Here is a 15,094-nt window from a genome sequence, read left to right on the forward strand (position 1 = left end):
ACCAAGGAGTGCAGTGGGAAAAGAAGCATTGGAGGGGCCCAGGGCTCTGGTACTCCCTCCCTTCCACACCAGGGGTGAAACAGAACAGATATGTTTCCCCACCCCCAACATGCCTCATTGGCTCTGATTCCATCAACCTTGCTTTCTTCTCTCCTTCTGCCTCTTCATGAGAGCCCCAAAGTGAAGAGAGGGGAGGGTGCTTGTTTTAAACACCTACTATGTGTCAAACACTGTGTTGGGTACCTCATGCCTTGTTTTATTTCACCTTACCACAGCCCTGCAAGGTATGTTTACCACCTCCATTTATAAACAGGAAACAGATCAAGGCCCCAAGCTGGAAAGAAACAGTCAGAGCTGGGGTGTTGCCCTGGCTCATCTGCTCCAAAGCCATTTACTCTCCTCCAAGGCCTCTGCCTACCTTGCAGAGCCTGTTTCCTATTCCCTGGCTTCTCCGGCATCCTTAGAACAGGATGGGTGGGATGGGAGCTGCTGGGGGATGGACTAGTTCAAGGCTCTTACTCCACTCTGAGAGAACTGGGAAAACTTGGCGGCAAATACGCCACAGATAATGAGACTGGGTTAAGGGCGAGGCTCAGGGGAGCTCTGAGCTCAGGGCTGGTGTTGTGGTGAGGAAGGGCTGAGGTGGAGAGGACGGTGGAGGGTGGAGGAAGCTTAGAGGCCTGGCCATTTCCGGCAGAGCTGAGGAGAAACTTCCAGCAAGGCCACATGGGGAGCTGGGAAACCATCAGCACTCATGCTTTGCAAATCTCTGAGCTGGTGAGTAGAGTGAGTGGGGGTTGGTGTTTGATTGCAGGTCCCTGCAAGTGGAAGTATCTGGAGGGGGAAGCAGCTTCCCTCCCCCTCCCTCGGGCTTCTGTACAAATAGCAGTTTTGTAAAGGGCACAATATCTGATGTGCATATTAAACAGGGTCTGAGGAGGTGGGAGAAGGCAGAGTTCAGGACTGTGTGTGGCCTTGGGTGGCTGTGCCAAGACCACCCCTCCCAACCCAGAGGGCGAGGTGTGATTCTTAAGGGCCTGGCCCCTTCTCATCAAGCCTTGCAGGTCCTCCTAGTGGTGACCTTGAAACATCTCCCTGTTCTCTCTGGGGACTGGCTTGAACCACACACTAACCTGGAAGTCCCGGGGTGGGGGGTGGGGGCCAGAAATGACTGGACCCCCAGACTAATAGTCACAATTCTGTTGCGTCCCTTGTCCACTGAGTTCAAGGGATCCCAGGTCTCTGTCTCACACCCCCTGTAAAGGGGGATGGAGCTCTTTCGCTTTCCTCCTCAGGCCTGAAGGGAAGACTGATCCAGATTAACTCACTTCTGTTGCTTCAGTTCACATCTCCTCCTCTACACCCCAACAATATCCCAGGAAGTCCTTCCTGACCCTCCTGCCTTGTGCCTGTCATTAGTCCCCACAGACAACTCAGAAGGGGACCCAGCCCCAGCCAGAATGGTCTAAAGAACTGCGAGGAGGGAGAGAACAGGCTCTTTCCTCCCCTCCTCCATTGCACCTGCTTTCCCTAGGCTATCTGGTCTCTTAGCCCTTTGCTGTATCCCAGCCCCCACTCCACCCAGACCTTCAGTCCTTCAACCCTCTCACCCAGCCCAGTCCCTCTTTCCCACATCTTCCCTCCCAGATTGAAGCAATTTTATGACTCCTGGCCAAATTCAAGAAGCACATTTGAAATCTCCTCCCTGCGGACCAGTCTGCTGCAGAACATGCTCCTGGAAGTGTTTTTCTTCCCGTACCTGGGGTGCTACTCCCTGCTGGCTCTTTTCTATTATTATTATTTATTTATTTATTTATTTTATTTTTATTTATTTTTTTAGGGAAGCTTCTAGGTCTCCTTTGCAGGCTCCTCTTTTCCTTTGCCCATAATGTTGGTGTCCCAGGCTCTGTCCTTGACCTGTCTTCTCATCTGGCAGGCACTCCTCTCCAAGGTCGCAGCTATCACACTTGTTCTGACAACCTTCCTGAGCTCCAGTGCAGGCATCTAACCACCTTCCACACCTCCACCTGAGTGTTCTTCAGGCACTCAATTCAGCAAGTTCAGTACTGAAAGATCTCCACCCTCTCCCCACAAATCTGCTCCTCCCACCCCCACAGCAGTGATTACCAGCAGCCACCCAGTTGCCCAAGCCAGGACCTGGGAGGCATGCTTAAGTCCACTCTTCACCCCTTCCATAGCTGTCCCAGTCAAACCATCACCCCAAAATCTCTTCCTTTATCATCTTTTGCCTAGATTCTTATCTCAACAGCATGTCATCTAAAATGTCTAAAATGTCTCTCAGCACATTGCAGCAAAAATCATATTTATGAGACATAAATTTGATCATGACACTCTCCAGTTTAAAACTCTTCAAGGGCTTCCTTTTATCCTTAGGATAAAAATTAAAATTCCTTAAAGGGGCTTACAAAGCTCTTTATCTGGTCCCAGCTGCTTCTCTAGTGTCTTCCCCAAATCCCACTCCAAACCTCCAATAGGTCTACTCTCTAACCTTGAGTCTTTGCAGTTCTCTCAGCCTAGAACAGTCTCCACTCCTCTCTCAGACCTTCACCCTGCTAATTCCGACTTAACATTCAGATTTTCACTAATTCACCTCTTCCTTCAGGAAGCCTTTCAGGACTGCCCAAGCTTATGTAAGTTGCCCCTTTGCTAAGGAGCCTTTTTGGCAAGTCATTTAACATCTTTGACCTAGTTTCCTCATGAATAAAATGAGGATAATAACAGTATCCATCTTACAGAGGTTGTTATGAGGATTAAACAAGAAAATACAGGGGCTGCCTGATGGCTCAGTTGTTAAGAGCACAAGCTCTCAATAATAAGGTTGCCGGTTCAATTCCCACATGGGATGGTGGGCTGTGCCCGCTGCAACTAAAGATTGAAAACGGTGACTGGACTTAGAACTGAGCTGTGCCCTCCACAACCAGATTGAAGGACAACGACTTGGAGCTGATGGGCCCTGGAGAAACACACTGTTCCTCAATATTCCCCAGTAAAATTAAAAAAAAAAAAGGCATAAAATATTTTTAAAGAAAAAGAAAATACATAAAGGACTTAACACAGTGTCTGAAATACATAAAGGACTTAGCACAGTCCCTGACATGTGGTTAGCACTCAATAAATTATAGCTGTTATTCTACTCAAGTCCTGATGCAGTGTAGCAGTGGCCTCTTCAGTATTTCCCACTAGACCATAATTCCAGGGAGAGCAATGTCTTATTCACTTCTGAATGTCCAGCACTTAGCACAGTGACTGGTGCAAAGGTATTTAATAAACATTTATAGAATAAATTAAGTCAAGTTAATTCTGGCCATCATTATTTCTTGTATGGATTGGCTCTCCTTCAGGACTAAGAAGAGGCATAATGATCCCACAATCCAGCCCCCACCTATTCTTACAGTCATCTTCCTACAGCTAAACTGCGTGATGCCACTTCCCTGCTTAAACCCTGTCAAAGTCTCCTCATGTCTGTGGAAAGTATGGTGGGCCAGGTCTCCTTCTTTTCCATATCCCACCCCTTTCATTGCAATCCCTCCTTCCCAGGGCTCTGCCCACTGAACCCCTTGCTGCTTCTACAACCCTCCAGCCTGTATCCCCTCAGCCTCAAATAGCCTTCCTCTTTGCTCATCTAGCAAATACCTAGTGCACTTCCAACACCCTGTCCCAGATGGCACAACTTGGGAGCCCCAGTGGCAAAGCTGGCCCCAAAGACATATGTTGTTTGGCTCAGAAAGTGCATTTTTATAATGTATATTAGTTTAAATTTGAATAAAAGAACATTTTTTCCTATAAATTCAGATTTTTGGCTTCTCTTGAAAAAGCAAGAAGGCATGGCCGTCCTAAGTCTCCTTTCCTGCAGGGCAATTCCTCCAAAGCTGCGTGGGGTGGTCCCTTTAGACGCTCTCTCAAGCTGGTTTTCACCCGTTTCGTTTTGCTTCGTTTGTCACCTGCCCAGCCCCTTGGGGGTACTGGGGTGTCTGCAGCCCCTGTCTGGCCTCACAGCATTTTGATCCATCTGGCTGCAATGAAGACCTTGGCTTTCTCTCCTCAACAGCCATCCAGACGGCCTGCCCCATCCACACTCCGCTGCCCTCCCACTTCTCTCACACCTTCGTACCACCTTGACTTACTGAGCACCCCCTCAGTGAACTACCCAGCCGCATCACTGTGTAGAACTAGCCTACATCTTATTTTCCATGCCTTCACTCTTGCCAATACCCTCGACATTTCATGCCTCGAAAATCCTAACCCTGAGTCAGTACAACCTGACAATTTTATCATTTATACACTCAAACTGTTGAGTAATTCCAAAAACTCCCAAAATTCTAGGCTCCATATGATGGTTAATTTTATGTGTCAGCTTGACTGGCCCATCGTGCCCAGATGTTTGGTCAAACATTATTCTAAATGTTTCTGTGAAGGTGTGTTTTGGATCAGATTAACATTTAAATCAGTGGACTTTGAGTAAATCAAGTTACCTCAAAATATGTGTGGGCCTCATCCAAGCCGTTGAAGGCCCTAATGGAAGAAAGACTGCCCTCCGCCCTCTCCTCGCCGAGACCTAGGCTTGAACTGCAGCTCTTTGCCTACATCTCCGGCCTGTCGGCCGCCCCCATCAGATTTTGGACTTGCCAAGCCTCCACAATCACATAAGCCAATTCCTTAAAACAAATATCTCTATATATCCTGTTGGTTCTGTTTCTCTGAAAAACCATGATTAATACAGTCGGTGCCCCCTGAAGACCAGTGGACCTCAAGCTTATCGGGGCCATCACCACCAAAAACACACCTCCTCAAGGCTCTTTGTAGCTGAGTCCTCCTCTCCCCACAACAGCGATTTCAAACTCTCCTCCTTTTCCAGGCCCCAAACGCTCTTCCCCTTGAGTTTCCTACTTCCCAGAGAATGCAGAGGCCTTCAGGAGGGCCTTCCATCCTTTATTACCCAGCCTTTCCCATCCCACGTCACCCCCCAAAAAGTATAACTTTTCTCTGCATCATCACCCCATTCTGTCTGCTGGAAAGTGTTTCTATGGCCAAAGGGTAATGCCTCCACCTCTGATCTGAACCCCATTTTCTTCCTCCAGAAGCCTCTCCATCAATTATACCCCTTTTGGTATCTTTAACTTTAACAACAAAATGGATATGCCTTTTCTGTACCCCAAATTCCCCTCATTATGTCTCCTTCATTCCCCAGCCAAACTTCTTCAAAAAACCATCCACAGAGTTCTACCTCTACTTCCTCTTAGGTACCTCTGGACTCTTGCAGTCTAGCTTCTGCTTTCCTAGTCTGCAGGAAGCTGCTTCTAAAGATATGCATAACCCTCAAGATGCTAAGCTTGCTGGACCTTTTTCAGTCCTTACCCTCAAATCATTCAACACCTCCTTTTTGAAACTCCATCCACTCCCTCCTGGTTTTCCTTCTAATTTTCATTCCTTCTTCATCACCTCCTCTCCCTCCATCTGTCCTTTAAATGCTGTCTTTCCCAGTATCTTGCCCTTGCTGTCTTCTTCTTCCCTTCTGTTACTTTCTTCAAGGACTCTTCCACATTCATGATTTTAACCATTGCTCACCTTTCCTCTCTTTATCCCATACCTCTCCTCTGCTCCAGACTCACATACTCAATTATGAAAACATCCAGAGGACATAAAAACTCACCCCCAAACTACTCATTTATAAAAACAGACCTTTATTCTGAGAATCAGGAATCGGGAGAGTCTTAGCTGGGTGTTTCTGGTTCAGGGTGTCTCATGAAGTTGCAGCAAAGCTGTCAACCTGCATCACAGTCATCTGAAGGCTTGACTGGGCCTGGGGGATATGCCTCCAAGCTTGCCCATTCACATAGCTGTAGGCTGGAGGTCTCAGTTCCTCAGCGGATATTGGCAGGAGACCTCAATCCCTTGCCATGTGGACCTCCCCGTGGAGTTGTTCCCATGTCCTCCAGAGAACAATCCAAGTGAGAACAAGGAGGAAAATGCAATGCCTTTTATGACCTAGCCTCAGAAGTGACATACCATTACTTGTGCTATATTCTATTGGCCACACAGACCAACCCTGACACAATGTGCCAATCCATTACTTGCTACCATTCCATTCTCCACAATGTTTCCAGAATGATTTTTACACAATTAAAACTCCTCAATAGCTTTCTGTTTTCTTCAGGGTAAGAAGCAAGCTCCTTAGCATAGCCTACTAAGTCACTGGTGACCCTGACGGTGGCTAGAGCTCTCATCACACCCATCTTCAAATACATCTTTCTAGTCAAGATGTACAGTTCGTAGTTCTCAGATGGTGTCAAAACAATTCACATCTCGGAGTCTTTTCTTTCTTTTTTTTTTTTTTTTAAGATTTTATTGGGAAAGGGGAACAGGACTTTATTGGGGAACAGTATGTACTTCCAGGACTGTTTTTTCCAAGTCAAGGTTTTGTCCTTCCAATCCTAGTTGTGGAGGGTGCCGTTCAGCTTCAAGTTGTTGTCCTTTCGGTCTTAGTTGTGGAGGGCACAGCTCAGCTCCAGGTCCAGTTGCTGTTGTTAGTTGGAGGGGGCGCAACCCACCATCCCTTATGGGAGTCGAACCAGCAACCTTGTGGTTGAGAGCCTGCGCTCCAAACAACTGAGCCATCCGGGAGGCAGCTCAGCTCACGGTGCCGTGTTCAATCTTAGTTGCAGGGGGCAGAGCCCACCATCCCTTGCGGGAGTCAAGGAGTTGAACCGGCAACCTTGTGGTTGAGAGCCCATTGGCCCATGTGGGAATTGAACCGGCAGCCTTTGGAGTTAGGAGCATGGAGCTCCAACCACCTGAGCCATCGGGCCGGCCCCCCTCTGAGTCTTTTCATTTGCTACTCCCTCTTTTTGGAATATTCCCTTCCATATTTCAGTCAGGCTAACTCTGGTTCATTCTTCAAGACTCAGCAACTTGAGAGCAGGAATTGTGTGTTATCATCTCTGTACTTTAACAGCTAGCATGGTACCCAGAGAAGAGTTGTTCAACAACTGTTTACTGAATGAAGTGTTTATTGTGTGCCTGGTACCCCTGTGGCATGCTTGCTATACAAGGAAAAAGCTGGTCCAATCTCAGTCACTTTTGCCTCTCAGACTGCCTTTTCTGCCCATCCATCCCCCTTTGCATCAATGACACAGCTGGAAAAGCAAATTCTAAATTCTCTGCCACCTCGGGGCAGCTGGATGGCTCAGTTGGCTAGAGTTGAGCTCTGAACAGCAGGATTGCCGGTTCGATTCCCACATGGGCCAGTGAGCTGCACCCTCCACAATCAGATTGAAGACAAGGAGTTGCTGCCGAGCTTCTGGAGGGGCAGCCGGATGGCTCAGTTGGTTAGAGCACAAGCTGTTAACGACAAGGTTTCCAGTTCAATTCCCTCAGGGGATGGTGGGCTGTGCCCCCTGCAACTAAAGATTGAAAATGGCGACTGGACTTGGAGCTGAGCTGCACCCTCCACAGCTAGACTGAAGGACAACAAGTTGACTTGGAGCTGATGGGCCCTGGAAAAACACACTGTTCCCCAATATTCCTCAATTAAAAAAATCAATTAAAAAAAATTCTCTGCCACCTTAATCTCTACTCACTCAATGACCTTGGGAAAGTCATTTATTGCCTCTGAGTCTCTAGTCTTCACCTGTACTAAGGGTTAATAAAAAAGAGAGGATAAGATGATTTATTCAACTAGATACTGTCCTAGACACTCTTAAATAAATCAGCTTGACTGATAGTTACAATATCCAGTGAGACAGATTTTATACCCTTTCTTCAGAAGAGGAAACTGAAGCTCAGAGTAGTTAGGTAGGTAACTTGGCCAAAGTCACAAAGCTAGCAGCAGATTTGGGTAAATGGTTTTATCATAAGCAACATTAGAAGGAAAAACAAGGAGCATCCAGGTCTTTTCCAGCTGAATGACTGAGATTCTTTTATTCTCACAGCTTTTTCCAGCCTCAGATCTCAAGGATACAGGCTCTGCCATCTCCCGTCATACCAACATCTGGTGAGCATTGCATCTTACCTCTAGGTTCAACTCCCTCGGGTTTCCCCCAGTTTGTCATACACATTATGACAATGCTCTCCTGCATTCCTTCTGCACCTTTATTTTAAAGCATTTTTACACCTGTTATATGTTACCAGATGAATCAGAAGGAATGAGTCTCCCCATTTTATAGGTGAGAAAATTGAGGTTCAAAGTGACTCACCTAAAGTTATATGGTATCACTCATCAACAAGAGGACAATAGTTCCTATTAGAAGCTGACATGTCCATAGAGCCAAGGAGACACATTTTTCTAATTCATGGGAAGCAGAAGAGTGGCACTGTGGAAGAGAACCGCCAATATATCAAACATACCTGGGTTCTGATCTGAGGTCCTCTGATTGCAAAACTACCATAGTTCAAGGGGGAAAAAAAGTATCGTAGTTCAGCAAGAGTAGATCTGATTTAGGAGCTAATCCTCTAATCCAGGCAGAATGGGGAGATTAGGAGCTCTTTGAGGGCAGAAACTTATCTTTATATCTCTTGTGCCTAGCCAGTTCCAGGAATGTATCTGGTACTTAATACATGTTTGTTAATGTGAATATTGGATTTGTAAGGAAACAGGCAAGGGAGGGCACTTGATAGCGTTTAGAATCAAGACTCCAAGCGGGGGACAGCTAGAAAGAGTGGGTCCAAGAGAGAGACACCAGGCATTTGTGGTTCTGGTTCCTTTACTCCAAGACATGAGAAAATTCTCCAGAGGAACAGGGTGCTGTGGCTTTAAATGACTTCAGTGTTGTCAATGAATGGGCTCTGCTAAAAGAGTTATCCTCTTGCTCTTCTGCTTGGCCTCCCCCTCCTCTCAGCTCCCCAAACCCTTCTCAGCTACTGTGATGGGATAATTAGATGCGAGAGCTCAGCACAGATGATGCTCCAGTTGCTTAGCAACTAATGGTTTCCATGGAGACCGCAAAGCACAGCCTCTAGAGCGGCCAGTGAGCAGCTTGTCAGGGCAAGGAGAAGACAGCAACTTCAGCTCCTCCAGAAATATGGGGAGGGCCAGTGGCGGGGAGGGAGGTTGGAGGGAGAAGAGAGGATTTAAAGGCACAGGACCCTCTTATCCCTTTAAAATCTGGTCTGCCCTCTTCTATCCCACTCTGTCCCACTCATAATTTCAGATAGGAATGGGGCTTAGGATTGGACCCAACACAACCCACTTTGCAATAAATCCAACCTCTTCCCCTTTCTGCTTCCTGGTTTGTGACTGAAATGGAAAAAGATACCTCCCAGGCCCTAGTGTAAACATCCTCCTGGGTTAGTGACTAGGGGATTTGAAGAACACCAGGAAAATCCCCTCACCCCTGGAATTCCACCTGTTAGTCCATTCCCGCCAAAATTCTCAATGTACAAAAGATTCTCTTTTAGTTTGTAGAGTGATAGTAGAATCTGATCTAAAAGAGGACAAAAGCCAAAGTGCAGGTAAAACAATTTAATTCTTTACCCAAAGGCAGCCTGTCCTGGGAGACAGGGTGGAGAAAACACTTGCCCCTGATCTTCATCAAAGAGGATCCAGGGTGTGTATGCGTGCAGAGGTGCAATACAGAGCATCTGGAAACTCAGAATATGGGCCTCTCAGACTAGTATCACTTAGTGTTACCCAGCAGCTTACAGGCAATGCAGAATTTCAGGCTTCATCTCAGACCCACTGAATCAAACTGCATATTAACAAGATCCCTGGTGATTCATGTGCACCTTGAATCTGGAGAAGCACTGATCTAAGACCGTCCAATCCTCTGCTTGGGTCCGTGAGTTCTGTCTTCACTTGCATCCCTGCGTGCACCCCACGCTTTGAGCCTAACCTTCCCACAATGGGGATAAGGACACAACTCCACCAGTCCTTCATTTCCCTATCTGGACCTGGATCCTTCTCTGGAACTGGGGAAGATAGAGTGGTTCATGGAGCAAAAAGACATACATAACAGTCTGTGGAGCTCTCAGGTCTCTGCAACCTCTCTTGACAACGTGTCCACTTTCCACAAGTGACTTCACCTGTCTGAGTCTCAGTTTCCACATCTACAGAAGGGAGCGAATAACATCTACTGCCCAGGATGTCTGCGAGGGTAAGTATGTTAGAGCGTGCAAGACCCAGTGTTTCCTCCTAATCTCTCCTCTCCCTCTGTTCACAATTCCTTCTTCACCTCTGTCTACTTGAGCACATGGGCAGGGGATGCAGTCAGAGAAGTTGTGTCTCTTTTTCGATTTTTCTTACCAGGTCTCTTTCTTTTCTTTATTCTCAAACAGTTCAACAAAGGTTGCTGACTCAAGGCTGACTGTGCCCACCCACACCCTTGGACTGGGTCAGTGCCAACCTCTCTGGTCTCTCCAGAAGTCTTACTTGGCACTCTTGACCCCACTCTCCTCTCTCACAGTAGCAATACCTGGGCCTCAGTGGACACCAAGAATTAGAACCGCTGGCTCTGCTGCCCCTACTACCAGTTTCCATTTCCCTCCCATTCTGGCCCAGCCAAGGCCCTTTCAGGAGCCCCTGGGGTTACTTTCCTCTTCCTGCACACCAGGGCAACTCACAACTTCCTGCCCTCCTGGGGAAACCTCCCACCACCTGGGGGAAGTTATTTTCTACAGGCTTGGCTCCACATGCTTGTGCAGGCAGGAGAGCACTGGTGGGAGTCCCAGAAGTCCCAGAAGAAGGGGTGATTTCCACCCCCCCACCTTAGTTGCCCTGCCCCTCCGCAGCTGACTAAGCCACCAAGATCCAGTCAAGATCCCTACTCCTGGCCTGAGGGCTAGCTCCCCATCCTGAAAAACCTGTCTGCCCCCCAGCCCCCCCCGCAGGCTGTAGGGCCGAGGGGCTGGTCGGACAAGATTCCCCTCTAGCCCCTCCCTCCCCCAGGACAAAACCAGTCACCCCAGAGGCAGGGCCTCATTTGCCTCAGGAAGCCACAGCCTGCCAGCGCTTGTTCCAGCTTCCAACCCAGCTATGGCATCCCCACTACCCATCAGAACCTCGTCCTTTGTCCTGATTCTGCTGGCTGTTCTGGCCCCAGGAGCTGCAGGTCTCTGCCACTTCTGGCGGGGTTGTGGGGAGGGGCTGGGGCCTGGATAGGCACTGTGCATTCCAGGGCTGTGAAAGAGGAGCTCTTCTGGACAGTTGGAGGTGGGGGCCTGGTGATGGCAGTGACCAGGCATCAGTCACTGAGCTAAGGGCACACTCCTGGTTCTCTTCCAGACCCAGAAGGCAGAGAGGTGAAGGGAGGGGCCCAAGGCTGCGGGAAGGGATGAGGTTGGGCACAACCCACTCCTGGCACCCAGAGTTTGGAGACTTGGTAGAGTATTACGCTTCTGCAGCCCAAGCCTGCCACCTGGTGGTCAGATGCACAAAGGCCTGTGTTCTGTCAACAGACTACAGAGTGGAAGGTGGAGGGAGGATTCTGCATCCTTAAAAAAAGCCTGTGGAAGCTGGGCCAGATCTGAAGGTGGGGGAGAGGAATTGAATTTCTCCCCCACACACGCACGTAACTTCCTCCTGGCCCTCCAGCAGACTTCAACATCTCAAGCCTCTCTGGTCTGCTGTCCCCGGCGCTAACGGAGAGCCTGCTAGTTGCTTTGCCCCCCTGTCACCTCACAGGGGGCAATGCCACACTGATGGTGCGGAGAGCCAATGACAGCAAAGGTCTGCTACCCTGTCCCAGGGCATCCCCCTAGCCCTTTCCCAATTCATCCCCAACGTCCCTTCTCCCACGCGTGCCTTCCTGCACCCACACTCTAAATGCTACCCCTTCTCCTTGGGGCCTCCAGAAACTTGACCCTGCTTTTCATCCCCAATTTCCTGCCCAGTGGTGAAATCTAGCTTCATGGTGCCTCCATGCCGTGGGCGAAGGGAACTGGTGAATGTGGTGGACACTGGGGCTGGTTTCACTGTCACCCGGCTCAGTGCTTACCTGGTGACAAACCTCGTGCCAGGAACCAAATACTAGTAGGTACCAGATCCAGGCCTGGAACAACTGCAGGAGGAGAAGTTGGGTCCTGACATTTGGTGGTGGTGGTGGGGGGGGATGTGGTCAGCATGGGGGAGAGGGTGAGGGCACAGCTAAAAGGGTCAAGAATGGGCCTCTCCTAAAGGAGGGCACAATGGGAAGCACAACTGTGAAGAGGGAGGCCTGGTCTCCCTCTTTCCCCAAGTCCCAGATACTCACTGAGGATTCTCTCCTCTCTCTCTTCCAAACCCCATTACAAAAGCATTTCTTACCTAGTGATGAAGGGGACATCCACTGAGTCCAGCAGAGAGATCCCAATGTCCACACTTCCTCGTAAGTAACACGTGCTCCCTCTCACATATCAAGGCCCCCAAATCTTCCCTGTCCCCTTCCCGCCGCACCCCAGTTGCCCCTCAGTATGCTCCCTTAGCTCCTTGGCTTTCCTCTATCGTAACATTGAGCCCTTGGCATTTTAACTGCCTGTTGACTCATCTTCCTGCACTGCTAAACTAAAGATTCTTTGTGGGTAGGGATTGTGTCTGATCAATTTATGTATCTTCAGTGAGTGACGTAGGAGATGCTTCATAAATGTGTATTTGATGGATGTCTGAATCACTTGATCAGTTGGATGGTGGATGAATAAATAGATGAAGGGATACGAGCTAGATAGCTGGATGAGGGGCTAGGTTGAGTGCCTCATGTAGGATAGGGGCTCCTCCTGCCCACAAAGCCCACTCCGCTCTCTCTTCTGACAGGAAGGAACATGGAATACATTGGGCTGGGAATGGCCCGGACAGGGGGCATGGTGGTCATCACAGTGCTGCTCTCTGTCGCCATGTTCCTGCTGGTCCTGGGCTTCATCATCACCCTGGCACTGGGTACCAGGAAGTGAGGAGGCCTGCACGGGGCAGTGGGCTCCTCCAGGAGGTCCAGGGCGCTGTCCATCTCTCCAGCCCAGAGCTTTGCCGCTTGCTCCTGCCTCGTCTCCTGAACAGACTGCCTGCTCCCAGTCCTCAATCACCAGTCTTTGGCTGTGCCTGCACTTCAGTGCCTTTACCTCTATTCCTTTTACTCCCCCTGCCCCTTGTCCCCTAATTACTCACCTTCGCCCAACTCTTCCTATTATTCCTTTCACCCCACCCCTGTCAGAATTAGTTTTCCTTCCATCTCACCTCTTTAATTACGCCCAACAATTCACCCCTCCTCAGTGAACTAAACCCATACAATAAAGTTGGATGTCACCTCTGTGGTGTGTGTTTCCTTTCTGTGGGCTCCACTTTGGCACAAACCTATAGAATCCATGTCTAGGCTGCAGGTGCTCCCATGGCCCCAGGAGGCAGGAAGGGGCCAGATGAGATAAGAACTCAGGAGTCAGAGTTCTCAGACCCACATCTAGGCTGTGAATTTTGCACCCTCCATAGCAGGTCACCCAACTAGGAGACGGAGCACCATCGTGGGGGAGGGAGCTAGAGGCCTGAGGGCCTTTGGGTGGGGGGCTGCTGGCAGAACAAGAAGAAATGCTGGCGAAAAGATGAGTCTCTGATGGGAAAGACAGAGGGCCACCAGGGTGAGACCAAAAGACAGGTTATTGAGGCCTGTGGGGAATGGAGACTAGGCTAAAGGGGCTTTAAGAGCAGAGAGCAGAAGTGGAAGAACCCTGGGAATAGAGACAAGAGTGGTACAGTTTGGTAACCGAGGGAAAAGAGCAGGAGTCGTCACCCTTATTCCTTTTGTCCTCTCCAATATGCATTCCTTATAAGGATTAGTAATCTTTGCATTGCTCTTAAAATAAAGACTATGGGGCAGATGGGTGGCTCAGTTGGTTAGAGAGCGAGCTCTGGGCAACGGGGCTGCCTGCCGGTTGGATTCCCACATGGGCCAGCGAGCTGCGCTCCTGGGTGGCCAGATGGCTCAGTTGGTTGGAGCGCGTCCTCTCAACCACAAGATTGCCGGTTCGACTCCCGTAAGGGACGGTGGGCTGTGCCCCCTGCAACTAGGGCAACTGGATCTGGAGCTGAGCTGCTCCACAACTAAGGTTCAACCTCCACAACTAAGGTTGAAAGGACAACAACTTGACTTGGAAAAAAGGACCTGGAAATACACACTGTTCCCCAATAAAGTCCTGTTCCCCTTCAAAAAAAAATTTTTAATCAATTATCTCTGATTAACACAAAGGATAATTTTTGTTTTATTGTTTTTCCCTTTGTGCATTCTATACTTCCAAGTTTTCTGCATCAAACATAGGTATTTTTATAGTTAGAGAAATAGTATTATCATTAAAATTATTATTAGTAGTATTAAAGGTAGAATCCTAACAAACTTTAAAAAGGAAGCTGTTATTTTCACTGTAGTTAAAACATTTATTGAGGGTCTCCTCTGTGCCTTGTACTCTCACAGTTTCTGCTCTGGTAGACAAGCAACAGACAACACAGCATGGGCTCTACTGGGGAACCCAGGATGAGCAAAAGAACCAGAGGGAGCTAGCTCACCCACTAGCCAAATCTGGGACAAAGGTTTAAAATAAATAATGATAGTAATGACTTATAATCCACTCAATAAAATAAGAATCCTTTGAATCCATACTAATAAACATATAGATATGGGATAGGGAAAAGCTCTTCCTTACAATAGAATGCCAGCTAAATAAATGGAAAAGGAACGACGGAGTTAGAAAAAAGATCAATTTACACCCATCAAAGTAAGAATCATAAATGGATGCCAGAATTAGTGGGCCCAAATTTGGTGAGGAACAGGATTTTAGATCAAAGTATCTCCCCACAAATTACTTTCCAATTACAAAGGGTGAGGGAAATCATTTTACAGTAGAAAAACCTGGTGGAGGCCATTGAACCAAGTGATTGAAATTAGCACCACTAATAATGGGACAAACTAACATAATGTGCCTCCTGATATGATGTGCTAAGAAGGCAACATCACCTCTGTGGTATTCCTGTCAAAAATGCCTAAGTCTAATTATGAGGAAACATCAAACAGAATAAATGGCCTGTAATCGTTAAAAATATCAGTATTACAAAAGATTAAAAAGGCTGAGAAAGTGCTCCAGATTAAAGGAGACTAAAGAAACATGAAAATTAAATGTACTGCATAAT

At 48.2% G+C, this 15,094-nt stretch overlaps 1 protein-coding gene across 1 annotated transcript; it reads left to right on the forward strand.

Annotated features, from left to right (window-relative positions):
• Positions 1–726: 726 nt before the first annotated feature.
• UPK2 (uroplakin 2) lies at positions 727–13,164 on the forward strand. The gene is made up of 9 exons (XM_033120884.1): positions 727–777; positions 7,950–8,011; positions 10,069–10,109; positions 10,291–10,346; positions 10,831–11,063; positions 11,549–11,680; positions 11,845–11,983; positions 12,247–12,317; positions 12,740–13,164. The coding sequence occupies exons 5-9, from the start codon at positions 10,988–10,990 to the stop codon at positions 12,874–12,876; spliced, it is 555 nt and encodes a 184-aa protein (XP_032976775.1). The 5' UTR covers positions 727–777; positions 7,950–8,011; positions 10,069–10,109; positions 10,291–10,346; positions 10,831–10,987; the 3' UTR covers positions 12,877–13,164.
• The last annotated feature ends 1,930 nt before the right edge of the window (positions 13,165–15,094 follow it).

This window comes from Rhinolophus ferrumequinum, chromosome 11 (assembly GCF_004115265.2).
Source record: "Rhinolophus ferrumequinum isolate MPI-CBG mRhiFer1 chromosome 11, mRhiFer1_v1.p, whole genome shotgun sequence".
Taxonomy (NCBI): Eukaryota; Metazoa; Chordata; class Mammalia; order Chiroptera; family Rhinolophidae; genus Rhinolophus; species Rhinolophus ferrumequinum.

Bases quoted from the DNA above. Each gene is read 5' to 3' on its own strand.
- UPK2 (XM_033120884.1), top strand. From the start codon at position 10,988: ATGGCATCCCCACTACCCATCAGAACCTCGTCCTTTGTCCTGATTCTG. The intron at 11,681-11,844 runs GTCTGCTACCCT...TTTCCTGCCCAG, and splicing joins GAGAGCCAATGACAGCAAAG to TGGTGAAATCTAGCTTCATG. The intron at 11,984-12,246 runs GTAGGTACCAGA...CCATTACAAAAG, and splicing joins GTGCCAGGAACCAAATACTA to CATTTCTTACCTAGTGATGA.